Genomic DNA, 27,428 nt, shown 5'->3' with positions numbered 1-27,428 from the left:
GTACCTCTGGCTTCATTGTGTTGTTTTTTGCACTGCTTTTAAAGCAGCCAATCATTTGCAAGAAATAATGCTCCAATTGAAATCATGTTTTCTGAGCATGTCCGCTCTGGTGCTTGCTGGTGGCAAGCATGTATGCTTGGGTGTCATATATGTATTAAAGCGTGTATGGTGGTTGGAGTGTACATTTAAGTTTTGATTAAGTATGAGTAATAGACATATTACTGTTAGAGCCAGGTTACTCTGTGTATTACATTCAGTCCTCATGGTTTCTTCTGCAAGATATGTACAGCGTCTCTATGCGTGCCTCCCAAGAGGCCCAGATCCCTTTGTCCTTCTTTTACTGGTGTTTAGATGGGTGGGCATGAACGTATCATATTGTTCTACAGGACTGAAAGCCACAACGACCTATATAAAAACCATAGACAGTTTTTCTAAAATTAAGAAGCTATCGTTCTAAATCTCTTAATACGAGTAACAGAATTAGCTATAAATATCTAACAACGTGACACAGAACCCAGGAAAACCCCATTGCTAGCCATGTCTGTAACCCTACATGCCTAAAATAAGTGCCCCTCTGGTCTTTTCACTGTAAGTTTTTTTTTTTTTGTTCAAATTTATCTCCTTACATTGTGTACAACACCTTGTACAGATGGGTGGCCATGGAAGGTCTGTCCGTCTTTGCTTTTTATTATAGCGTTTCAAAAACGTAGGTGCAATGTAAAGTAAAATATAAAAAGCCGCTTATGGGTTCGGTGGGAGCTGCCCAGTTCTCAAATTAGACTTTTCAAACGGATACCAAAGAGCTAAATAAACGCTCTTCTCTATATATAAACACATTTTTTTATATTTTCTGACATCAAAACTACGACCTCACATTACTTCTCAGTCTCTGGACATGGCTGCTTAAACTTATAGCCTTTGCAGTATATGCCCATATGACCTGCAGTCTTGCTTACTAAAGATAAAGACGGCTCAGGGGGTTGAGTGGCTAATGAGTGTTGCTAGAACCGAGTCAGTCCTTATTCTATGTTGCGAAGCCGGCGGCATACAATTGCCCATTTTTTCCGTGTGCATGTAGGACATAGGGGAGGATGCAGTGGCGGTGGGAGAGAGTACTTAAAACATACTTAGCAACCTATGCTTTAGGATTTACCAGCTTTACAACACATGTGCTGTTTTTGAAGGCCGCCACATTGACCCAGCTTCGAATGTTGTTGCAGCTCTTCCCCAGCACTGAACAAATGGGTGGTAAATAACGATTTCGCTTACACATATTGAAAGGACAACCTGCATATAATTTTGTTTTATCTCCCAAAGGTAGAAATGGCGGGAGAGTTTGTAAGAGAGTTGTGGTTTTAACTTTTTTTTTATTTCACTATTCATTATGAAGGGTCAACAGCAGCAGGTTTATACAGCTAGAACAGTTGTGCTGGTCCAGCATAATTTAAAGTGTGAGGAGAAATGCCACTATTAACTATACACTATACAGGGTCAGCTAAGCGTGCTCGGTCTCCTTGGGGTGAGCCGTCAGTGTTTAAGGAACTTGATAAGTTCTCCTTTTCGTAGCAGGTGTCAGTGCTGGTATTTTTAAGCCGAGTACTCTCCGGGTAGACTCGCTTAAATAGCTAAATAATACATAAACAAAACTAGGTTATTCCTCCATGCATACTCGCTCCCTAAAACGCACAATATAACACAAATGCCATCTTAAAAACACACGGGACAGGGTGCGCTTTTGACAGCTGCGCGCTGTTCCTGACTAGTGATGTCCGGATCATGAACGAATCGTTCATTTGATCCGGTTCTTTTTAGTGATCCGGATGAGTCGGTTCACTAGACTGAACGATTCGTTTGTAGCGGTTCAGTCTGTGAATCATCATGCAGCTGTAACCTGATCCTAGAGCTGTGAGTCATCTGCAGAGCACTCTAGGGTCAGGTTACAGCTCATTAATTCTCACAGGAACGATGACTCATAGAGTCAGAGAGTCGTTCGAAGAGTCGAATGAACCGAAGAGTCGAATGAACCGAAGAGTCGAATGAACCGAAGAGTCGAATGATTCGAATCTTACAGGGATCCGGATCTTACAAGGATCCGAATCTTACAGAGATTCGAATCATTCAGAGAATATCACTGATACCATACTTTTATAAATAAATACATTAATAATGTTCACACTGCCCCCAGGATTTAGATTCCCCTGAGTTTGCCCCCCTTTACCTATAACTGCACCTACAGTTAACTTTATTAAATTAATTAAATTAACCCTAAATCATCAGCATAAAATTAACCCTTATACCCCATCAACCATAACTGCCCCTGAAATTAACCCTAAAGACCCCATTAACCATAACGGCCCCTGAAATTAACCCTAATAAATTGGTATGGTTGATGGGGTCTTTAGTGTTAATTTGGGGGCAGTTATGCTTAATGGGGTGTTTAAGGATAATTTAGGGGCAGTTATGCTTAATGGGGTCTTTAGTGTTAATTTAGGGGCAGTTATGCTTAATGAGGTGTTTAGGGTTAATTTGGGGGCAGTTATGCTTAATGGGGTCTTTAGTGTTAATTTAGGGGCATTTATGCTTAATGAGGTGTTTAGGGTTAATTTGGGGGCAGTTATGCTTAATGGGGTGTTTAGGGTTAATTTGGGGGCAGTTATGCTTAATGGGGTCTTTAGTGTTAATTTGGGGGCAGTTATGCTTAATGGGGTCTTTAGTGTTAATTTGGGGGCAGTTATGCTTAATGGGGTGTTTAGGGTTAATTTGGGGGCAGTTATGCTTAATGGGGTGTTTAGGGTTAATTTGGGGGCAGTTATGCTTAATGGGGTGTTTAGGGTTAATTTGGGGGCAGTTATGGTTAATGGGGTGTTTAGGGTTAATTTGGGGGCAGTTATGGTTAATGGGGTGTTAAGGGTTAATTTTAGGGGCAGTCATGGTTGATGGGGTGTTAAGGGTTAATTTTAGGGCAGTCATGGTTGATGGGGTGTTTAGGGTTAATTTAATGGTGAGGGTTAATTTAATTAATTTAATAAAGTTAGCTTAAGGTGCAGTTGCAGGTAAAGGGGAATGTAAATCCTGGGGGCAGTGATTATTAATGTATTTATTTATAACAGTATGGTGACATTCTCTGAATGATTAGAATGCCAATGAAGGCAGAGAGTCGTTCAAAGATCCGGATCTTACAATGATCCGGATCTTACAATGATCCGGATCTTACAATGATCCGGATCTTACAGTGATCCGGATCACTGTAAGATTCGGATCCCTGTAAGATCCGAATCTTTGAACGACTCTCTGCCTTCATTGACATCACTGGAGGCAGGGGGGAGGATTCATAATGAAAGGGGCGGGGCCAATCGTTAGTGTGCCTGCACGGAGTTACTGGAAAACAGTAACTCCGTGCAGACACACTGAGTGATCCGAAGATCCGGATCATGAATCGGATCATTTCAGTGAACGAATCGAAATGATCCGATTCACTTTAATGATCCGAACTTCCCATCACTATTCCTGACATTTCCTGGGTAAGGGGAGGGTCAGATTACGCACGTACGTGCGTGCGTGCTGCCCAGAGGAATTGTGACGTGAGGACGTACCCTCTAGCGTCACAAAGCGTGCGGCGGCGGATTTCCCGTCGTGCCTCGGGGCTCCCGGTCGCTCGACTCCTGTAGGAGAGACGCGCCTGGGAGTCTCCAGAGTTTAGCTTATCCCGGTGCCCGGGCCACTGTGTCCCTCCCATCCCGGGAACATGCCGCGCCGACCTCCGCAGTAATTCCTGGACTGAGGCAATGACAGCGGCTCCGGTAACCCCGCGGGAGATCAGGGAGAGGCTGCTACAGGCCATCGATCCGCACAGCAACGTGAGTCATGGAGAACCCGGGATGACGGACAGGAAGCTGGGACTGGGAGGGTGTCGAGAATAAGACAGCTGCCTAACAACGTGTGTGTGTTAGGGGATCAAGGGTTGCCTGGAACTGAGGGCTGGTGGGGTGCTAGACATACGAAAGCGCAGACACCGGGGTTTGGGGCATCGCGACGTGGATCGCAAGGGTAGCCTGGCTCGGGCGAGACATGGGATAACGGCAGAGCTGTCTGCCGGGAATATTGGCTGAATATAGGAGTTCATAGACCTAACGTGAGCGTCACCTGGGGTAAGGGAGGATTGCGATATCAGAGGGAGTAGGGGTCTTCAGCTCACGGCAATAAAAAGGCTGTGGGGCATCTGGATTTGACAGAGCCAATAATACTGGGGTCCCAGCGTGTTTGCGTTTTCACGTGGGCTGAATGGAAAGTGGCAGATGAGGCAACCCACTAGTTATCAGTGTAACAGGTGACCCGGCAGCCCCCATAAGGCATAATGGTAGTGACAGCATAGGACGAGACCTCCATCTCTTTGGCGGCAGCAGCAGCGCATGCCGGGGAATATTTCCCCTGTTGGCAGTTGGGTAGCATGAGGAGGAACAGGTATGCGTGGTGTTCGGGACGGTTCTCTCTGGCTCTCACGGAGTAGGGCGTTATGAAGTGGGACAGGGTTACTAATGCACTCTGGAGAGGCCTCGGCATTTTCTGAGGGGTGTACTAGTGAGGGTACATGGGACATCCGCCTATATAAGCGATGTTGTGGTGGGCTCGGGGCCTCTCAGTGACGGTTACATAGCGACTGGAAGCTGTACGGGTGGAAAGTGATGTTCTATCCCGTTCACTTCTCTATGACCCATGTGGTGTAACGTATCTAGCCCTTCCCCCTCCCCGTGCTTGCTGGGGTTTGATGTCTATGCGAGGCTGGGGATCAGGCCTCGTTGCAGGCCGGACTGTCCTTGTGGCTGCTGGCCGGCTTGTTTCCCCGTCTGGGATCCCTATAGGGAGTGGAAAAATATTACTTGGGACTGTATGTTATCCGAGTAGAAAAGCAAGGGGTGACTATTTGGCACCTGTGAACATTATGTATCTCTGCACTCTATATGTGCAGTAGGGATGCCCACTATGCATGGCAACTCATAAGATTTGATTTTAGTGATAAAAAAAAAAAAATACGTGCATTGAAATGGCACTAGGGTATGTACACTATAAATTAAACGCTACCTTTTATCTGTATTTAAAAAAAAATGTAATTTTTTATTTTTAGCAGATGCTATCGCTATTACCGTATTAATGTTAGCTGAAGAAAATGCTTCTATAGGATGTATGTGTTTTTGGTGCATTTAATGATTGGACAAGACATGAATGTGTGTGATAGTTAAATAATCACACGTGTGTGTTTAATAAATTATATATGTGTGTGTATAATGTATTTATGTATGTGTGTGTGTATATATATATATATATATATATATATATATATATACATATATACATACATAAAATTATTGCCCTGAGTTGTTTCATGAATATTCTGCTTACGTTGATGTGTTAGGTGTCTGATATTGAAACAGAACTTGGTGACAATAGTGCAAAGGATCGTCTGTTTGTGGTGAAGCTTGGTGCCCACTCCCCCAATCCGGTAAATGTCGTTGGTATTTGTGGGATGCATGGTTTGTGCCCCTCATGTAGACTTACATTAAATTCATGTACAGAGCGGCAGTTTCTTATTCGGAGCCGTGGGCGCCTTGGCACTTGTTTGTCAAGCCTTGGCTTACACATTTGATGAACTCTGTTGATTCTTAATGGAATATGTTTCTTTGGAAAATTGTGAGTATGCAGTGTTGTAGTATTAATGTGTACATGTGGTATTAAAAAATAAATGTATGTGTATGATATGCATCAATGTTTAGGTAGTTGCGTAAACGGAGATTCTGGTGCAAAGTCTAAACTGTTAATTCTAGTTAAAGCTCTAGTTACCGTCGGAGGTTTTGCTAAATAATTTGATACTGTCCATTATGAGAAGCCTCCTTTAAAAGGGGCAAGGTAATACTATTTCTACCTGGAATAAAAACTGGGTGAAGGCAGCAGATAATTATTACAAACTTTTCCCCCTACTAAGATTGCGGTTAAAGGAACACACAAGCCTTTACATGCACTTTAAACTAAAGATTGGAGGGATTCGTCAAAGTGCCTGCCTTTGCCTGACCCGCACCTTCTTGGCCTGACCCGCAGCTCCTTGGCCTGCCGCCTTTCCTGGCCTGACCCGCAGCTCCTTGGCCTGCCGCCTTTCCTGGCCTGACCCGCAGCTCCTTGGCCTGCCGCCTTTCCTTGCCTGACCCGCAGCTCCTTGGCCTGCCGCCTTTCCTTGCCTGACCCGCAGCTCCTTGGCCTGCCGCCTTTCCTTGCCTGACCCGCAGCTCCTTGGCCTGCCGCCTTTCCTTGCCTGACCCGCAGCTCCTTGGCCTGCCGCCTTTCCTTGCCTGACCCGCAGCTCCTTGGCCTGCTGCCTTTCCTTGCCTGACCCGCAGCTCCTTGGCCTGACAGAGCTCTGTTTGGCTGGACGTATCCACAGAAAGCGCCCCCATTCATTTAAGCTGCTTCAATTAGCTCAAAATCTTGCAAAAACCATACAATGAGTTTAGGTGCAAACTTTTTTTTTTTTTCTTTTTTGCAGCTGAGATCAAATTCACTTGTAGTGTGTATCTTTCAGAGTAATCTAAATTGGTGAGAAAAATAGAGCAAATAAAATGTATTGCAGTCATTTTATGCTTTATATGTCAAATTGACATTGCTTTCTGAAATATCTGGGGCTAGTAGATATCTCAAACCTCAGTAAGCATATTTAGAGTAGGGTTAGCATGCATTAAACGCGTAGTCTACCCCGTGCCCCCCCCCCCTCATTTCGCTCTGTCACTGCTACTGTTTGAGGAGATTTCATGCTTTCAGTTAAGGCTGGGACATGAAAATTACCATATTTGCTCGATTATAAGACGACCCTGATTATAAGACGACCCCCCAAAATCTGAATATTAACTTAGGAAAAAAAGAAAAAGGCTGAATATAAGACGACCCCAAAGGAAAAAAGTTTTACCAGTAAATGTTAATTCATGTAAACTATTTTTTTAATAAAAGCTATGATTGAGAAAAATATTTTTTGTTTTTATATCTTGTATTTTCCAACCTGTCCCCCAGTTACGCACATCTGCCCCCAGGCTTGCCACTCCAATATTGCACTGTGGCCCATGATATGCCTTTTAACCCTCTATATGCCACTGTGCCCCATGGTATGCCTTTTGACCCCCTATGTGCTACTCTGCCTCCAGAAATGCCTTATACCCCTATATCCCATTCTGGCATTCAGGGGGTTAAAATGCATATTATGGGGCAGAGTGGCATATAGGGAGGTATAAGGCATTTCAGGAGGCAGAGTGGCATTAAGGGAGTTAAAAGGCATTGTATAGAGCACTCTGCCTCCAGAAATGCCTTATACCCCTATAAGCCACTCTGGCATTTAGGGGGTTAAAAGGCATATTATGGGGCAGAGTGCCATATAGGGAGGTATAAGGCATTTCAGGAGGCAGAGTGCTCTATTAAATGCCCCCTTAACGCCACTCCAGAAATGCCCTATGCCCCCATTTAACACACACACACACACCCTATACCCCCATTTAACTAACACACACACTCTCTCTCACACCCCTCTCTCCCCTCTCAGCCCTCTCTTACCGGTGCTTCCAGCCGGGGCAGCGGGTTGACGTCGCCTTCTGCTGCAGCCGGAAGGAGGTGTGGCTAGCAGTGGGGGTTTGTATGCATCCGTCGCGTATACTTTCCCCGGCTGTCAGAGATCAGAGTTCCCCGCACCGGTGCTCTGATCTCTGACAGTCGGGGAAGGTCTACGCGACGGACGCAGACAACCCCCGCTGCTAGCCACACCTCCTTCCGGCTGCAGCGGACGTTGTCTACGCGGATCGCGTAGACGTCAACCCGCTGCCCCGGCAACACAGCAGGAAGCACCGGTAAGTGTGTGTATGGGGGGGGGGAGACAGGAGGATCCAGGTCCCCTGCAGCGGTGCGGGGGTTCTGGATCTTAGTCTCCTAATCAGACCTCTATTTGAGGTCTAATTAGAAGACGACCCCGATTAGAAGACGAGGGGTATTTTTCAGAGCATTTGCTCTGAAAAAAACCTCGTCTAATAATCGAGCAAATACGGTAGTATGCCTCTGTATGAAAATAAGTTAGGTAAGATTATAGAAAATTATTCATTAGGTAGACATAATTTAGACTACAGTGTGTGAACACAAATTCAAAAAAGCAAAATTATTGCTTCTCATTGCTTTTAGCTAAACCAGATTTACTCTAGAAATGACTGCTTCTGAAGGGGGGACTTTATTCTGTTGTACTAATACATAAGAGAAGAAGTCTTCAGTCTGTGCACAGAGCAAATAACAAAACAATGTTTCCTATGAGTATTGAAGCCACGGTCCTCATTTTAAACAGTGAGGGGCTTATTCTTTACAGTAAGGAAGGGCTGTTAAGCTGCAAAATGCTCAACCCCTGGAGATGCGGACTGCAAGTACTTGAAGAACTTAATTTCATTTCGGCAAGAGGTTATATCTGAGCGGTATGAGTTGCCTTATAATTAACATATGATGTATCTGGTGGGATCGAATGAGTCTGTGCAGATGCAGTAATCACATGGGCCAAAGTGTGATTCTGTGTGTATGCGTGTACCGTCACATCATAGTTTGATCCTTGGATGGAAGAGACCCCAGAGGTCCTGAAAGCTTATGCGATTCCATTTTTGTTTTTAAGTTGGCACAATGAAACGTGAACTTTGAAGACTATTTTCTCTTGTGCCAATAGTGCTGTACCAATTTTTTCTTATTGTATGTACAATTTGAACAATGCTTTAGTGCCTTTAGTCTGCGCAACAGATCACAAAGACGATTGTGCCTGTAATTTGTGCAATACTGCACAGGTTTAGCAAACAAGCCAAAACCATTGTTACTCTATCTTCCCATGTGCTTGCGAGCAGCGCTATAAGTTCCTGGTTTTGTAATCTGATGTCAACATGTGAGTGGTGGTCTATATTTTGTTTATGGAACTGTTAATAATTGATTGGATATAAAGGTTACTTTTAAGTCCCACAGATGTCAGAGTATCAGTGCATGTGTGGTAAATCACCTATGCATTACACAAGCAAATGTATAGGTCATTGCATTCTAAATGATGAGTAAAAGCCACGTTTTACTGACCGCAACATGAGGATTGTGATTGGCTACATCAGGTTCGGTGCTAAATGTGCAGAACGGTTGCTTTTTTCTTTGTATTTTCTTTTGGATAGGCTTGGGACCCATATTCGGTAGTCTGGTGGATTCATGATGACCATGAATGGTGTCTAATACGCCAATTTATATGAAATGTGAACCTAAGCTTAAAGTTCCCACCTATCTCTCTGCCTAGACGAGGCATAAAAGCATGCTGTGTCTGAGTGCATGCAAAGCATTCAGTGAGAGAAGCATTGGGCATGTACATGCCCACACACCTCATATTACATGAATGTGTGTAACACAAAGTGCTTTTCAGGGCAGACATTCTTCAGTTAGTGGAGTTAGAAGATCATGCGTATGTCTCCTTTTCTTCTTCATACTGCCTGTATGTATTAATTAGTACGTTGAAATAATTTGGGCTAGCAGTAACCAATCACACAAATGCTATTTGAACACTGTTGTTTAGCTAGTAGATATCTGACTGGCTTTTGCTTCGGTTAAAAGGGGAGTGCTTCTAAACATGTGCAAGAAGTTTACATATTAACGCTTCCTGGTTTGAGCTTCCTGTATTGTCTCTGTCCAACAGGCGATGTTCCCTTACCTCCCATAGTAAAGGCAGGTGCTTCACAAGGCTCTGGGTGAAACTAGGTGCTGCTGATCAATCTGTGAGCCATTGGCATCTTCTCTAAAAGCATATTTAAAAAATAATAAAATGTAGAACTGATAACTACTGGGTCCGTGGAGCTTGCTACCATGGGAACAATGATGCTCTTAAAAGAGCTGCCATGTTGCCAGTTGACTTAGTGTGAGACTAGCTTCCTTAGCATGTTGATAGTAAACCCTGATTATTGCTACCATGCGGGCATCACACACAAACACATACTCCCATTACCCTCAGAATACTGATGAGCAGATGGGAGATGCAGAAAAGCAGTTGCTGTATTTGTAGACATGTATTCTATCCATATTTGTTTAGCACAAACTACTAGACCAAAATACTGTGGGAGATATGAGCTTAATTTTTTTTTCCTTTTTCCTAAATGTTCTTACTTTCATATATATATTATATATTGTATTGCGTTGTACAGATTACCCAAAACTTGGTATCTAAAGTTGAAATTGTCATTTAAAGTTTTCCATAAGTGTAACTAATAGCAATAATTGACATTTTTGCTATACCATGGTTCCTTTTTTTTTTTAAATATATGTAGCTTTTCAGGACCATCTTTACCAAAGTTATGCAAAGGCGCCCATTAGGACAGCGTGGCATATCCCTGTTAGCAGAAGCAAGCATCGATGGCTTCCTGCCAACCAACCATGTATGATGGTTTTCCTTCTGATAGGTGTCCCAACCTGATGTTCACTCGAGCACTGTGATGTGTAGGTCTGTGGGTGCGTAAAATATGGGAAAGGCAAATCATGATTTAACAAACTTTGTGTATTAATAAAAAAAATAATTTAAAAAATAAATCCTGAGCCTCAGGTAACATGCAGCTGCCCATCCACCCAAATGTATTCAACTGTATTGTTGCATTTGGAGATTACAGTATTTTTCGATATATATTTCTTTAGCCCTCCGCTACGTCAGCGAAGGCTTTAAAATGCAAAGCAGGCCCACTGATTCAGCCCCTTGATGGGCAATAAAGCTATGAAAAACTAGATAGGTGATGTAGTGGCGGGCTAAGCAATACATGGCCATATAGAATCTGCAGTATTTATGGCTCAGGTGTTTTTTAAATGGTATTGGCTGAGTATGCGCTAAACTCTTCCTTTGTTTTGTGTACTTGTTGGTCATTATTATTCTAGCGGCAACCCAGGAATCTGTATATGCTTCTTAGGTTGTGCGCTTCCCTATCTTACATACTCACTGACCACTTTATTAGGTACACCTTTTTGATTGCGTGTTAACGCAAATAGCTAATCAGCCAATCACATAGCAGCAACTCATAGCATTTAGGCATGTAGACGTGGTCAAGACAACTTGCTGAAGTTCAAACCGAGCATCAGAATGGAGAAGAAAGGGGATTTGAGTGACTTTGAACGTGGCATGGTTGTTGCATGGTCTGCTGATATTTTCACACATAACCATCTGAGAATGGTCCGAAAAAGAGAAAATATCCAGTAAATGACAGTTATGTGGACGAAAATGCCTTGTTGATGTTGGAGGAGAATGGGCAGACTGGTTCGAGATGACAGGCAACAGTAACTCATATAACCACTCATTACAACCAAGGTATGCGGAATACCATCTCTGAACGCACAAGACATCAAACCTTGAAGCAGATGGACTACAGCAGCAGAAGACCAAACCAGTCTTCTGCTGCTAGATAAAAGCATCATTTTATGATTTGCTGGTGGTGGTCTTTGCCAATTCTCTGCATTAGCAGTTGTTTCAAAGAAGAGAAGAGGTAAAGTGTAAGCTACTGCCCCACCTAATGCCCCACCACACACACTTTGCCATGTTTTTGTGGCAAGTTCTTGGTGGCTGTCTGGCAGTAATCAGGCTGCAGAAGTGCAGGGTTATGGGTTTGCTCAAAAAGAATCTCGAATGATCTTTAGCTGATTGTTCCTTGCCATAAAACATTTGTGGTTAGTGTTTACTATAAATGTCTGGTGGTCTGAAATCTTCATGTGTTGTGACAAGACATGTTAACCATGTATTAGATGTCAGAAGCTGTCTGGTTGGCATCAGCACACACTGAAATGTCAGTCTGACTGGCCCAGTATAGAGTATATTTGCTTGGCAGAATATAACGGACAATTTTTGGCATATTTTTTCCCCACTTACCTTAAAATAAACCACCACTCCAATTCTTTTCAAACTGCTGTATGTGTTCGAATATAAGACAAGGTTTTTTTTTTCCCAGAAACCCTCATCTTATATTCGAGGTTATTATTGGTTCTCATGGACTGCCCCAGTTGTGAGGCAGTCCCATGCACCGAGAACCATCAGCTAGCGGTGTGCACAGACACACTATATCGAATTACATATATAGATGTATTGCATGTATAGATCTATAGAATATTGATTATTATTATTACCTATGTTGGTGCCATAAATTCTTACAGAAAGTTTTATATGCATGGTCAAACAATGTACAACATGCACAGACCTTGGTATTGTGGTTACTCTCTCCCAGTGGCTCTTCCCTTAGGTGGTCAATTAGATGTGGGTGAATGAGAGAAGCATACAGTGTGTGCGTGTTCAATGCAACAATCTTGAAGAGCTCATCCTGCACCAACTAAGCCTTAATAGAGTATTTTTGGTGCTCCCTTGACACTACCAATAAAGTGAATGCGTATTTTTTTTAAAAAAAATTAGTTTGTATTTGTGTGTATATGCCTGTATTCCTTTTCGGTGAGTATAAACCTAGTATACACCTAGGGGAGGTATGTAGCTGATGCTCATATGTACCTCAATTGCAATTTTGCTTGTTTATATTACAATTGCATGATCATTGTCGCCCGATATAAATGTTTTGCGAGGGTTGTAAACTTTTAGCTTTTCTCAAATCACATATTTAGCCCCTTGATGACAGTTGATGTGCCTGAAACCTCATGAGTTTAAACAGGTGTAGAAAGCGATCTAAGATGGCTTCCTTCTCCAAAACAGTGTTGCTGTAATGCCTTGGCTTCTAGGCATTCGGGAACATCAAAAAGAGCAGCTCCCCAGAGCTTCAATGTGCAGGCATATTGAGTATGGCCCCGGCTTCCTTCTTTAAAAGGCGTTTGGAGGTGATCGTTGATCGCCTCCCAACCTTTCAATGGTGTTTCTGAAATGCCTCAGTATTGTGGCATTCAGTGACACTGAAAACACTCCGTAGAGCAGTCACAAGTGCCATAGCAAGCGATTTTTGCCTCTCACAAGATGGAGGTGCCCATGAAAAAATAAACAAGTTCCCAGGAGGGTCTCTCCAGACCTTCCTGAGAACTTAGTACGGTTAATGTGCAAGTCAATGGAACCCAGCTTACTACTCACAATGTGATTAGTAAAATAAATAAAAATGTGGTAACATATTAAAATATTTCCCCAATGATGTCGCCATCAGGGGAACCAGCACCCTCAAATATGTACCACCAAAATGTAAAAGTGAATCTTAACTGTAATGTGCCTTACTTCTGTGTGTACCATTGTGAGCAGGCATTTTGATTTCCTGTGGTCCAGAATTTACTTTGGTTATTTTATTACAATTTTTCAAACTCCTTCGTCTAAAGCTGATAGCTTCAAGCTAGCACTCACAGTCAAGGTTGGAGAGCGGGAGATTTTTGGGTTTTTGTTTTTTTTTTTTTTGGTCAGAACTCAAATTCACTTGGATGAAAGTCCACAGTTCACATAGAACAATAAAAAAAAAAAGTAAGCTTAACCCCTTAATGACAAAGCCTGTACATGTACGGGCTCAAAATGCATTGTTTTCAATGGGTTTAGGGACCACCCATTGTCCTTAAGGGGTTAAAATAACTGAAGCAGGCATACTAAACCTCTCTTGCTTCACGCGGTATTTGTAACCCATTCACCCCATGCCTTTGCAAAAATGGACTGCACAGCTTCCATGTGCATAAAGCAGGATTGTCCTTCTAAACTAAAGAGAAAGCACTAACATGCAGACATTTTAACTGATTTAAGGATTAATCAAGAACATTTGGTACAAGAAATCAGTGGTATTCTGTTGGTAAATACAAGTCTTAAAGTAAAAAAAAAATCTGCTGCCTAAAGGTGCCAGTCAGGCTCAAGGAGAAGGCAACCAATATGACAGAGGCCACATGATGCAAGCTGATCTGTGAGATCATTTGGCTAGCATGCTGTAAAATAGCAGCCCCCCCTCAAAAAAGACATATTAACTCACTTGCTTCAACAAAACCATCCAACACTAAGTATGCACATTCATTCTAACACACACACACTAATAGTACATACAAAATACTGGTGAAAGCCCACAAAAGCAGGGAAGAGGTAAACTTTAAGCTACCTCTCGTCCCGTCTCATATTTGTGGACGTGTATATTTTCTAAGTTTTGAGCATGCATGATTGTGGAATTACAATCATTGTGTGTATACAACCAGATATATACCTAGATTGCACAAGTTTACTAAGGGGATGGGAGCTTTTCAGAATATTTACCACCATATCATCTTGTGTGGTATACTATCTGTCCTTAACTAGATATCTGTGTAAAGATTAACTTGTCATGAAAGCAAAAAAGGGGGCCCCTGCTGTAAAAACCTTTTTTTCTCCATAAAAAATATATACAAAATACACAATATTAACTGGTGCAACACCATTTATTTTTCTTGTGATCCATTGTTGGGCTAATGCTAGATATCTATTACTTGCACCAGTTTTTTTTTTTGTCTACTACATGGTTTTCCTCATCCGTCATCAGCTTTACGCCAGTTCGTTACTCTACCCCCGAAAAACCCAGCTTCTTCCAGATGTGCTGCCACACTGCTATACGCAGCTTGGGGATCCAAATCCAGCCAGTAACTTTGTATGCTATGCTCGTCCAACTCTGCCCTCTCTTTTGCTAAACAACTTTACCTCTCCACTCCCTCCCATTTGTTCAACCCAAGATGCCCTTTTTCCCACTTTCAACTTGCTTGTTTATCACACCACAATATTTATCAATGCCCAGGTTCTTGCCGCTCACTTCAAAGATGAGATTGAAGCTATCAGAAAGGTCTTTGCTCCTCTGCAGCATCAATATACATCACTCGCCACCTCCTACTGCACAAAGTACTTTTTTCCTTTAAAGAACCTGCCACTCTTTCTAGCCATAAGAGCAGCTTGAAGTCTTGCCCATACCCTTTGTCATTCCGCACATTCAACCTTTTTCTATTTTCTAGAACTGTACCAACTGCCTCACCTCCCTACTGCATTTTAGGTTTTTTAAACTGTTGGATCCCGTCAAGTCTCTTATCGTTCTCTCTAAACTTCTTGCATTTTCTGTTGTCGTCATGCAAGGATCCATCATTGCCAAAAGCTGAAGGACAAAGGGCCAAACTAATCGGCTCAGTTGGCTTCTGGTATCTATATGCAGATGACGCAAGCCTACTTGTCTTCCCCTAAGCCCTTTCTTTTATGTCCTGTATTACAACTGCATGTCTTTCTTGGAAATAATGCAGAAACACAATCTCTCCAAAAACAGCTCAGCTGCTCTCCTTCCATCTCCTCCCCATTACCTGAATTCTCAGTCTCCATAAACAATGCAACTATCCCACATGCTAACCAGGCCTGATGCCTTGGTGGCATCTTTGGCTCAACCTCATTCATCACTTGCGTTCAATCCCTGCCTGATCCTGCTGCTTGCACCTAAAAACATTTCTCTCATCCATAATTTTCTCGCCCAAGAACACAGAAAAACCCTTGTGTATTTCCGTATTAGCTGCTGTCTTAACCGTCTTCTCCGCAACACACCCAAAACACTGCTGATAGGCTTCATTTCCTTCATCATTCTCCATTTATTAAACAGTGTAAAATACAGAGAACATGTACGATACACAGGCATATGTAATAAATGACAGTAAGTAACGCACCACGCAAAGGTACAAAGGTTCACAGTAAAAATATCAAAGTGGTGCAAATGATCCTTACATGACACTCCTGCTTTTCTCATTTGTGAAGCCCTCCAATGGCTCCTTATTACCTCAATAAATGTAAAAATCTTTATATTAACATACAAATCCCTACATTGTACTGCGTTCCTTTTTTTTATATATATATATAGTGCCAACCATTTATGCTGCTCTTTTTACAGTACATAGATTCTACGGGTATGACCAAACTAGAACTGGCAGACAAACCAATACATGAAGCAAGGAGGGCCCTGCTTACAGCTTGCCTAATGTTTTGTCATGCCTTTTGTATGTACTGCAAGAAGTGCTGCTTACGTTGACTTTTTTTCATTTGTATAGCACCAATGCCATACCTGTTGTCTACTTAGCAGGTAGATATTAGGGGAAGCAATGTGCTGGAAAACCTTACTGAAGTTTTCGGTGGCTGTCCTTACTTCCTGATTCCGTACGTGCGCCTTGGCTGCTGTTTCTCTTTTCTTTACCGCACTTCAGTCTTCTCTCCCAGCCAGACTTCGGATAACACAGGCAGTGAAGCTGCGAGACCCACTTCTGTATGGGACATCTGATGCTCTTTGCTGCTTCTGTTTTTACTCAATGACAATGCATGGTGCTTTGCATGCATTGTCATCGCTGCAACCTTCTTAGCCACCCTGGAGTCTTCAAGGCCATGAGGGTCATGGATAGGTGAGTACTTGTGTTAAACATAAAGGTAAAATAACAATTGAAAAAGTGTTTAAAATGATGCCATACATAATGTATTGTTACATAATGCTTTATTTAAAAAAAAAAATAGACAGGGTGGCAGAAGTTTCCCATTAACTTGTCTTGAATAAATGTAATGCATTTATTTTACTTAGGTAATATACAAGCGGTTTCTTGGGTTCCGGCCTAACTATTACGAACCTACAAAAATTGCTCTTGCCTTCCAAGGAGAAAAGTGTGTCCTGACCCCCAGCACTCGACGGGTTAAGGAAACAGTCCAGTTAAAAATCAACGAAACGTTTAGTTTAACACCCCTAAAACTGGGTAGAGTGATACATCTGCATTAAGATACAAATTGAAGAAAATGGAATGAGTGCTGTTATAATATGGATGTATGGGGGGGTGATTTTGATTTACCCTACAGTGGGCCATGCAGACGTGCTTGGCTCACCCAGCAACCAAGTTTGGCGTCTTTTCCTTTCTATGCTGGCTTAGTGGCAGAATAGAGATGAGGGTAGGGCTGTTACATTTTTACGTAACTTTTCACCCATATATTTTCCAGTAAATAGACTTTTGAATTAATGCATTATACAGGGCCAGCTCAGCCATTCACACCAAAGAAACTTGCTAGTGTTAAACCCTCAGAATGAATAGTGAATTGAGGGAGTTAAAACCACTACTCTCCCTACCAACTCACCCTTTTTAAGTGAAAAACCATGTCCCTTTGTCATGACAGGTGCACTTTAATTTCTCATTGTGACCTTGCAAGCTGGCGGGTTAGTTGGGTCTGTTTTAAGTCAAGCTTCTTGTGTGTTACTCGGTTCCCAAGAAACCTTTGCTCTGGAATGCAGTGCCGGTTGTGACTGAAAATCTGTTCCAAAGAACATGAAGTAACAGTACTTTGAAAGACTACAATTCTCGATGTATATGTTGAGAATAACAAACCTTTTGTGCTCTAAACAGGGCACAGTGGTCTTCAGTTACTCTATTTTCTGGATTAAAAGTCTTCGGGATATCCTGCCGCTCTGCCCAAATGTTTTTTTTTCTTTTTACTAGTAAAGTATTAAGTATGTAAACAATATAATTTTAAATGTTTTTGTGTGTATCATAACTGAAGCTTTAAAAGGACTACACGTGATTCTCTTGCATTAACCTGGAAGCCTCCTGGAACTCAGAACGCTGCAGAGATGACACCTAGCGGTTATAGTCATAGTCAAGTATGGAGGCCACGTATTGCCGCAAGTTCGGCCTTATTTTCAGCAATACGTGGCATCGCAAAAGGGGCATCTGACCTCATCGGCTGCATGTAGAATTTTATGATGTCCTGTATGGAAGCGGTATATTCCTATATTTGTCTTCAGAAAAATCATCCCGAGTCCATGTCCTGGAATTATTTGGCTACCGAAAAATGCTGTTGTGCAAAAATCTAAAAAGTGCCTTTGTTCTGAAGGGTTAAAAGGCCCTCTGACAGAAATTGATTATTTTCATTATCGATGGTAATCGATCAGGTAATGCCTCAGGAATCATTAAAATGCTTTTGATTTGAGAGTTCTTATGATCTTTTCTCGAACTCCTAATTGGATGATTAAACCTACTAGCCGCCAAAGTTAAAGTAGCCGTGTTGGTACGTCTTCCACCCTAAAGCATAGAATCTCAGAAGAATATACCATGTCATTTTCGATATTTCTTCCAAATCTTTGTTATGAAGTACATTTCTAGAGCAAAGCCTTTGGTACCCCTTTAACCCCTCAAGGACCAGGCTGTTAATTTTTTGTGCCCTTTGTGACCAAGCCTCTTAACGCATTTGCAGTGCTCGTGTTTAGCTGTAATTTTCTCCTCGTCGGTTTAGTGAACTCACACAAGATATATATATATATATATATTATATTTTCAGGACAAGGGCTTGATATACCATTTATTTGATCATATCTTATTTCATATAAAAAATATGAAATTGAAAAAACACTCCTTTTTCTAACTTTTATTAGAAAAATTTTACTCATCTAAAAAAGATAATGAAATATCTAAATAGATTCTACTGTTTGTCCTCACTTCAGAAATACCCAATGTTTTGGGTTTCTTTTTTTTTGCTTTTTTCTGCAAGTTATTGGGCGATAAGTACAAGTAGCGTTCTGCCATTTCAAAACCATTTTTTCCCCAAAACAGGTCATTCTGCCCCATGTGCTATTTCAGGTATCTTTTGAAGTTGGCCAATGCAATTTACCCCATCAAACCATATATTTTGAAGACTAGACACCCCAGGGTATTTCAAATGCTAGTATTTTAACTCTTTCAATGCATGAGATTCTACCACCAGCCTTTGTCAAAATTTGCGGTAGTTATTTATTTTGTGTGTTTTATTACGTAAATTGCACTTCAGGTATGAATTTACAGCTCCTGGTATATGTCATTGTCACACAACACCCCAATATGTGTTCAGCAACATCTGAGTACAGTGATACACCACTCCCCAAGCATGGGTTTCTTGGGTTGTTGGGGAGGTAAAATGTGACATTTGGGAAGTGCACATTTTTTTACTTGGAACTTTAACATCTGGTCCTTCTGCCCCCATGTCCTAAGTGGGCCATCTTTGAAGCCTGCTAATTAAATTTACCCCATCAAACCATATAGTTATGAAAATAGACACCCCATGTTATTTCAAATTTTGTATTTATCACACAAATTTAGGGCTGAAACAACTTATCGATAAAATCAATAATAATCGATAATGAAAAGCTATTTCGTTATCGATTAGTTGAATCAATTTTATCAACAAAGATGAGGGTTTTTTCAGAGCAAATGCTCTGTAAATACCCCCTGTCTTTTAATCCGACCTCTCTTCTGCCCGGGCTTCTATGACTGAGCGCCGGCATCACATGACCTTCCGGTGCTCCATCAGAGTGGCATATAGGGAGGTATAAGGCATATCTGGGGGGCAGAGTGGTAAGCCTGTGGTCAAATGTGCATACCTGGGGAGCAGATTGGCAAATGAAAGGAAATAAAAACAAGGAATGCATACATTTACAGCCCCTGGTATATGTCACTGTCAGACACCCCAATATGTGCAGGTTTGGCTGGTTGGGGGCTAAAAAGGGCAGACGTGCGCTTTTTTTCCCCCCATCTTGGGGGAAAAAGTCTGTGCCTATGCCCTATATTTGAACCCGGCCACTCCAATTTACCCCATCAAACCATTCGTTTTTTGTTTTTTTTAAAGTAGACACCCCTTGACTATTTGAAGTGCTCTTATTTTAACTCTTTCCAAGATACAGCGCTAGCTTAGCACTTGCTCGTATAAATGCTCTCTGGAGCAGCCACAGCGCATCCTGGGGTGGGTGTTTGATGTTGCTGAAGGCCTCACTGTTAAGACATTTTAGCGACACCAGATCACTTTCTAAGCTTGTTTAATGCCGTGATGTGCCAGGCACTTCATTGGCCGTTAACTGACCGTTTCTGCTGGGCAAAAGATATAATTATGGTAGGGACACATATTCCCAGTTACAGAAAGGGTGGTAGATAAATATAATAGCCTCCCATCAGACTTGGTAAAGGATACTGCAGTAGGTGGCAGGCATAAAGGCATAAAGTTAGAACTGATTATGGTCTCGGTCTCTACATCAGGAAAAATGGGCAGGCTAGAAATGTTGAATTATCAAAATGTGTAGATGTGCTTATCTGCATGTCCCCATTCATCCTTTTGTCCCAGCATTCTTTAAAATTTTTACAACCTCTGGAACCTCATATCCGAGAGGTCCAGGGCTAACTGTTGTATTCTTGCGTGACTGGCTCTCGAAGGCAGAAGCAGAAAAAACCCTGGAGGAATATTTACATGTGACCCTTGGGATATAGTTTAATAAATTGTAACAAAGCCACGTATAGTTCGTCCCATTTTGAGGTCCAGGATGAACACATACCAGAAAAAAGGTATGGTTACTAGAAGGAAAACTCCAAAAGTTATTCTCTAAATTTGAAGAAGCCCTGTATACATCTTTACATTTCACAAGCGTTGTGTCATTAATAGTGCTGATGACCTCAGCATAACGTGAACGTCAATGGAGGATCATGTGCTAATAACATTCAAAGTTGAAGATGATCGTATCAAAGTGTAAAATTAACATATAATGACTGGCAAGGAAAATGAATTTGACATTAATTCCCCCTTTCCCCCTTCCTCTTCATGTCTGAATTTCTTAAGATTATAAATCAAATTGGCTTTCCTTAACCTGAATAAATTGTTGCAAGCAGTGGCCTTTTTTCTTTACTTTTACATATGTGATCCCTTGTAATCTTGGAAAGTTCAGGTCTGGGACAACGAATTGGCTAAATAATACGTTATAACATGAACAAAAGAGAACACAAAACCTAAAATAATATGTCGATATATAAAATGTAACTCTTTTCAAACTTTGTTAAAATCTGATAATTCACCCCCTCCCAAATGAAATGATAAACACACAAAAATGAGATCTATAGCAATCTAGCCTTTATTTTCACTACATGCATTTAGCCACGTGCACGCTATCTCATTTTTGCTTGTCTATTATTTTGTTCGGAGGGACTGAGTGATTAGATTGTAATAAGGTCTGATTAAAAGTTATGTTTGGATTTTGTTTTCTCTTTTCTTCATGTTATAAAGTTCAGGTCCAAGTATCTCTAAAGGTGAATACTTTTACACATGAAAATATGTATTGAACTAATTATACACAATTCCAAACTGTTGAGTGTGTGTGTCTGATATATATCAATCAATCATTTTTTTTATTTTTTATTTTAAAGCGATTTTTAACTTGTCACTGTCAATACAAATTGTTTTGGGGGGATTAAAGATTTGCTCTACGCTTGTACTTTTCATTTCTCTGCAGCTGGACATCACAAGCTCTGATATTGTGTCCCTTGTTTATGCTAATCAGTTTTAACCTGATCGCTTTCCTTGACAAACAGGCCTATGAATAGTGTTCAGCTCGCTATTTATAGGCCAGGCCCAGGGTATGATGGGACAGCAGCCCTGAACTGTAAATGTTCGAAGGTGCAGTGTACAAGACTCTTAACCCCATCCATTCTAGAAGCTCTATGTGTATGTAGAGCCTCAGAAATTACAAAACATGCCTACTTGTATCATAGCAGGTTTTAGCTTTTTTTGTGGTTACAAAGTACGTTCTTTACTAAATGAAAATGACCTGAAATTATCCAACTAAACCCAAATTAATGCTGAACATTTGTGTGTGTGTGTGTGTGTGTGTTTGTGTATAAGTATTTCCTCTGACATATAGTGGAGCTCATACAAGATAATTTCAGCATTACCATAAACAACTGGGCCATATGCAGTGCTCCTCTAGTGTCTAATATTTGGGCTAGATCGAAATGCCTCATTTACCAATTGTAATCCTCAAATATCTGGATTATATGTTAAATTTAATACCCAATGAAATTTCTCTTGATTTATAAAGTGCCATCATATTCTTCAAGACTCTTGCACGCTGCAGAGTATTTTTGAAAACGTTTTTCATCTGTTACCACCAATGAGAGAGGAGTTTAGACTACTTTTGACAGTTAGTCAAAGCTAATGCATTCTCTATGCAAAATGTTAGTTGTCTATTTAATCTTAACGTCATGATCACAGATTTTTTGGTCAAATGAGGACACCTGCAGGTCAACCTATGGAATTTCATTAAAGGACAAGTGCATATTTAGCGCAGACTTGTAGCAACAGTTTATAACTTCGAAAAGCCATATTGACTTACTTCAGTTTGTTCTTTGTGCAGATTCGTAATATGGTGGCTGTGCTTGAAGTGATCTCCAGTTTGGAGAAATATCCAATTACCAAAGAGGCACTGGAGGTAGGTTTTGTTTTTTGTACCAGTGATCCTGCTTCCACCTCAGAATGCAGTTGACAGACTTGTTGCAAAGATATTCCTCCATAGAATATATGCCTGGTGCTTTATAAATCATCGTGCAAAACAATTTAACTGGCAAACTAAACTTTTTCTAAAAAAAAAAATTTAGTGAATAAATTTGCTTGTCTGATGCCGGTTTTGTTTTTTTATAAGTGCACATATATACATAACAACATGATTGTACTGCAAGTTAATGTATGCACACTGATCAAGCTGTTTTTTATATATATATGTATATATACACACATTTCCTTTTCTTGCAATCCACAGGAAACACGGCTAGGAAAATTGATCAATGATGTTCGTAAAAAAACAAGCAACGAGGAGCTTGCCAAACGTGCAAAGAAGTTGTTGCGGAGCTGGCAAAAGTTGATTGAGCCAGTGGCCCAAAGTGAGTCATCTGCCAGAGGTACTCCTAATCCACCAGGCTCTGCCAATGGAGGTAGTGCTCACAACTGCAAGGCAGAGACTGCTCCCACAACGTTACTGAGTGGGAAGCCTGTCCAAGAGCTAAAGAGCCGTAATGATATCCAGAGAGCTCACTCGCCAAAATCTGATAAGTTGGCTATCCGAAAGAGAAAAGGGGAGAATAAAGATGGCACCCAAGCAACCCCTTGCAAAGTGGCTAAATCCAGCCATGAGCTGTTCCAAAACTCCTCCTCTTCCCCTCCAACCAATGGTGTTGGGGGCAGCCCACCTGACAGCATACCTAGCCCTCTGGATGGGGTCGTGCAGCCTACCAGGACGGATCCTGCTGAAAATGACAAACATGTCAAAATCCCGATCAATGCCGTCCGCCCTCACACCAACTCCCCAGGACTTGTAAAACACCCAAGCACTTCCTCTTTGCTCAAAGTGGCCATTCTTCAGCAAAACAGTGCAGGGTTGGAGGATGCCTCTCATCAACCACGAAGTCCCCGCTGTGCCTCCTTTAGCCCACGAGGTACAAGGGCAGAGCTAGTAGCAAGGCAGCACACCACTTATGCACCAAAAGTTTGTGTTCCCAGCCCCTCCCAGAGGATGCCAGGTGTGGATGCTGCACATGCACCCTCGTACCAGCCCCCAGCTCACCCACCTACACCCCCTGCCATTGCAAAAAGACTTGAGTCCCCTGGAAGGGACATGTTGGCAGTTTCCTCCCCTCACAAGCCTCTAGAACAGTTGTCGTTGACTGATTGCCAGCATCCTTCCCGAACATCACAGCAGCACACACCTCATGGGCCCCGCAGCTGCTTACCACATATGGACTCCCAAACACCACGCACAGGATTTTCGCCAGAGCCCTCCAAAATGGACAGTGATGATGCAGCATCTGGTTCAGACAGCCACAAAAGAAGAAAATCCAGAGGTAGGGGGGAGCAAGAGGGGCACTCAACAGATGGGACTGGTAAACCTGCACGGGTAAAAAAGGAACGTAAGCTGACGTTTGATTTCATGACTGGGCAAATTAAACCTCTAACTAACAAAGACTCTTCTCAAGCAGAGTGTTCAGCCCCTTCAGAACAGCACAGAACTGAAACAGACAAGCAGGACCCAAAACTAGGCTTGCCAAATCCCTTTGAACAGGCTAACTGGAAAGAGTTATCTTGCAATGAGATTATCCAATACTATCTCAACCAGCAGAGCAGCTTACTGTCTTCCTCCGGTGTACATACCCAGAGTGCGCACTATTACATGTCTGAATATTTAAAACAGGAGGAATGCACTAAGAGAGAAGCCAAGAAGACTCATGTTTTAGTCCCACTTGTCCTTCCTAGTGAGTTGCCTGGAAGAACCAGGGACGTAAATAGTGCTGACATAGACAGGATACACAACCAACATTGGCCTGGTGTCAATGGCTGTCATGATACACAGGGCAACTGGTATGATTGGACGCAGTGCATCTCCTTGGACCCTCATGGTGATGATGGTAGATTAAACGTCTTGCCTTATGTCTGCCTAGACTGAGAGCCTATCCAAATCCGCTTGTCATATCTGCGGTTTTTCACTGCAAAATCCATGGGTCGCACAGCGACCGCACCTCAACACAGACTTAGATAAGCAGGAAAAGTTGTCCTGTTTCTGGGGACGGGAGTTTGAGGGAGGTCATAGAGCTAGGAAATGGCACAGAAGGTATGCTCTATGGCCACTACATCCTGGGAATTAACTTCCCCTGGAAGTTCCCCAGAGTTTGCCGCACCCATTCTTTTGTGCAAAAATGCTGCTACCAGTTTGACAGAAATAAAGAAGGCGGTGAAGAAATGCAATGAAGGGTGTGCAAGGGGGGGTTAAACTTATTTTCAGAAACTCTTATAGCAAATGAGCTATAATAAAAACTAAATAAAGTGTTAAGTTTGAACCAACCCTAAAATCGCATTAAAGTGAGTTTTTTTTTTTTTCCCCGGTACCTGCAAAAGGGCTGGAATGAAAAGTATATCTATTATATAAATATATATGACAGGTACCTTTAAAATAAGAAAAAACAAACTTATGTGAAAGAGGATTTAAATCAAAGAAGAGAAGTTACCATAACGAAGTATGCATTTATTTATTTGAGTTAGCTTTTCTTCCTTTTTTCAGATTTTATTTCCCTTAAAACTTTCAGTAAAGTATCTGAAGACTAGAACTGAACTCTTTCTAGCATCGCAACTGGTCCTTTAATTGTGAAGGGGGAATCGGGGTTCACAGATCATCCCCCTCCCGTTTTTTGTTTTTATATATATATATATCTTTAATTAGAATTTGTTAAATCTCGGTTTTCTGATCATTCCACATTTTAGTTAGAAGCATCCAACTCTCATCCCTAAACTGTTGCAAATTCATTAAGCTATGGTGTTAACCTGTGATCCTTTTTTGGCCACATGTGAATATCCCCCACCAGTTGAAGACTCAAGTTCTATAGTTCATTTAATTTGTTTAATAGATCTAACGTTTTAAATTGTGCTGTTTTCTGCCCCCGTAACAAGATGCTTCTCAGATGGTCTTTGCCTCCAAAGTTGAAAGGTGATAGATGGTGCTACCAGCTTCTATATTGATTACAGAGTGCAGAAAGGGCCTGGTTGTGCGCTGGAGAAGAAAAAAAAAACTTGCTACCATTCCTTTTAGATGTAATCTGCCTTATGGGATCTCCATCATAAACGCGATTTGTTTTTGTTTCTTTGTTTTTTTTTTTTCCTTTTCCAAAAAACAAAACAAAAAAGCCTTAGTTGAATGTACAGTAAAACTTCTGTATTTCTGATGTGCAGAAGAGAGCAACTTTGCTAACTTTGGTCCTATAAGTGGACGACTTGTGATATAAATGTGGAAACCATAATAAAAAAAAAAAAATTTGCTCTTAATCTTGTGTGATTTTTATTTTTTTTTCCAACTTCCCAACTCTGCTGACCCACTTATAGCACAAATGTAGATAACATTTTGTGGGTGTTATGGTCAGTTGATTCTTGAAACACGGCTCTATCGTTTTAGAGAATTGATAACCTCTTATGCTTTACAGATATTCATGATTGGTGACTGTTATATAGTGGATCTGATTTACCATGTTCAAGAATTTTGCAAATTTCACATACGCCATTTTTCTTCTCCCTTTTGTGGCCTTCAAATTATACACAATGTTCCCACCTATATAAAGACCTGTGGTCTTAAAAATGCTTAGCACAGTCAACCATTAGTTAAAAGAAAAGGCATGGTGTGTGTCTATGGAACTATAAAGCACTACTCTCTTAAAGGGACACTCCAGTGTCTTGGACAGCCTCCTGAGCAGAGAATTCATATTAAAGTGCATTGTAAGTACTTTAAAATATACATTTGTTAATCCTGCAAAATAAAACGAATCATTTTTCCTTTCTATTCCATTTTGCTTTTTATTCTCTACTTTTCCCTCACAACAGCTGCGCAACCCCACTTGCACATCGCTGTCTGGCAGCCACCAATGTGCCTCCCTGCCACAACTCAACAAGTGTTCCCCTGATATGCACTAACACACTATACAGGTGCCGCTCACCATGCGAATAGGCAGTCCAGACACACAACATGAATAATTGGTGGGAGTTCAGTAATCTTTCATTGGATGTGTTTCTGGCTCCCATCTTGGTGTTTGCTGCATGGACATGCTAGCGTGTGTTGTTGTAATTCACGCCCTCTCTGGTTTTTGGTGCATGAAACTATGCGTGTGTTCTGGTTCCAGGAACTGCAACACAAGATTCCGTTAGATTAAAGTCAAGCTGTTTCCCTAATAGTCAGGATGCATGCAGACCTACCAGATAAATCTAAAGTTCAGCCAGGTACCATGTGGGAGAGAGGACACAAGACAGAGGATTTATCTTCCACTTAGAGCTATGAATCCTAAAATCTTATTTCTCCAGCCAGTGGTGTACCAAGGCTTGGTGCATTGGTTTGGTCTGCCTAGGGAGTAAAGTGATGGTCTCTGTACCTGGACACTGGTGTCTGCCACCACAATTCTGGCTACAAGTCTGTCACCCTGCCTGCTCTCTTCAGAGGTAGACTGGACTACCTGCCACTGGAGGAGCAGGGTTGGTTGGGAAAATCATGGAGCACAAGGTTCCTACAAACTTCTGTTTCAGTGCTCCCTAGCAATGTGTGCTGCTGATTGATGCTGAGCACCACGATATAATGTCATAACTCGCTACTCGGCACTGAAGGCGCACACACGGTGAGGAAGCACTGAAACAGATCTGTAGGAGCAGGAACTGAAAGAGAAAAGGAGTGAGAAACATAAGAGATGGGGATGGGTGAGCAGTGAAAGGAGAGGTAATGACAAAGAAGAGTGTGCTTGTGCTTTGGAAGTGTTTGTATGGTAGTACAAGGGTGTCTAAATGCAAATAGGCATGTGACTGCAAGCGCATGTATTAGTAAGGATGTTAATGGGTGTATGTTTGGGCATTTGTAAGGGAAGTGTATATGTCTGTATCCATTACCATTATTGCTTTGAGCCTAAAGTGAATAGAAATATTCCCTCTAACACATTTAACTCAGGAAGTCTAAGTATTGTGTTAAATTAAACACAAACATCCAACTGAGAAAACATCCGCCATGAACCGTAGGTGCCTTACTAATGAAGCACCCAGCAGGGTCGCGTAACACACAGCAGCAGCAGCTTGTACAAGGGGTGGGAGCCACAGTAAAGAGAGCTCCATAATG

General features: G+C 41.7%; 1 protein-coding gene across 1 annotated transcript; it reads left to right on the top strand.

The window, feature by feature from the left end:
• The first annotated feature begins 3,621 nt into the window (after positions 1-3,621).
• Positions 3,622-25,609, top strand: MED26 (mediator complex subunit 26). The gene is made up of 3 exons (XM_053464169.1): positions 3,622-3,857; positions 22,161-22,235; positions 22,563-25,609. Exons 1-3 carry the CDS (start codon positions 3,786-3,788, stop codon positions 24,237-24,239), a joined length of 1,824 nt encoding a protein of 607 aa, XP_053320144.1. The 5' UTR covers positions 3,622-3,785; the 3' UTR covers positions 24,240-25,609.
• The last annotated feature ends 1,819 nt before the right edge of the window (positions 25,610-27,428 follow it).

This window comes from Spea bombifrons, chromosome 1 (assembly GCF_027358695.1).
Source record: "Spea bombifrons isolate aSpeBom1 chromosome 1, aSpeBom1.2.pri, whole genome shotgun sequence".
NCBI lineage: Eukaryota > Metazoa > Chordata > Amphibia > Anura > Pelobatidae > Spea > Spea bombifrons.
This window is presented reverse-complemented; position numbering and strand designations above follow the sequence as displayed.

Excerpts from the sequence above, each read along its gene's own strand:
- MED26 (XM_053464169.1), top strand. The coding sequence starts at position 3,786 with ATGACAGCGGCTCCGGTAACCCCGCGGGAGATCAGGGAGAGGCTGCTA. Across the intron at positions 3,858-22,160 it reads CCATCGATCCGCACAGCAAC|ATTCGTAATATGGTGGCTGT; the intron begins GTGAGTCATGGA and ends TTCTTTGTGCAG. Across the intron at positions 22,236-22,562 it reads TTACCAAAGAGGCACTGGAG|GAAACACGGCTAGGAAAATT; the intron begins GTAGGTTTTGTT and ends TGCAATCCACAG.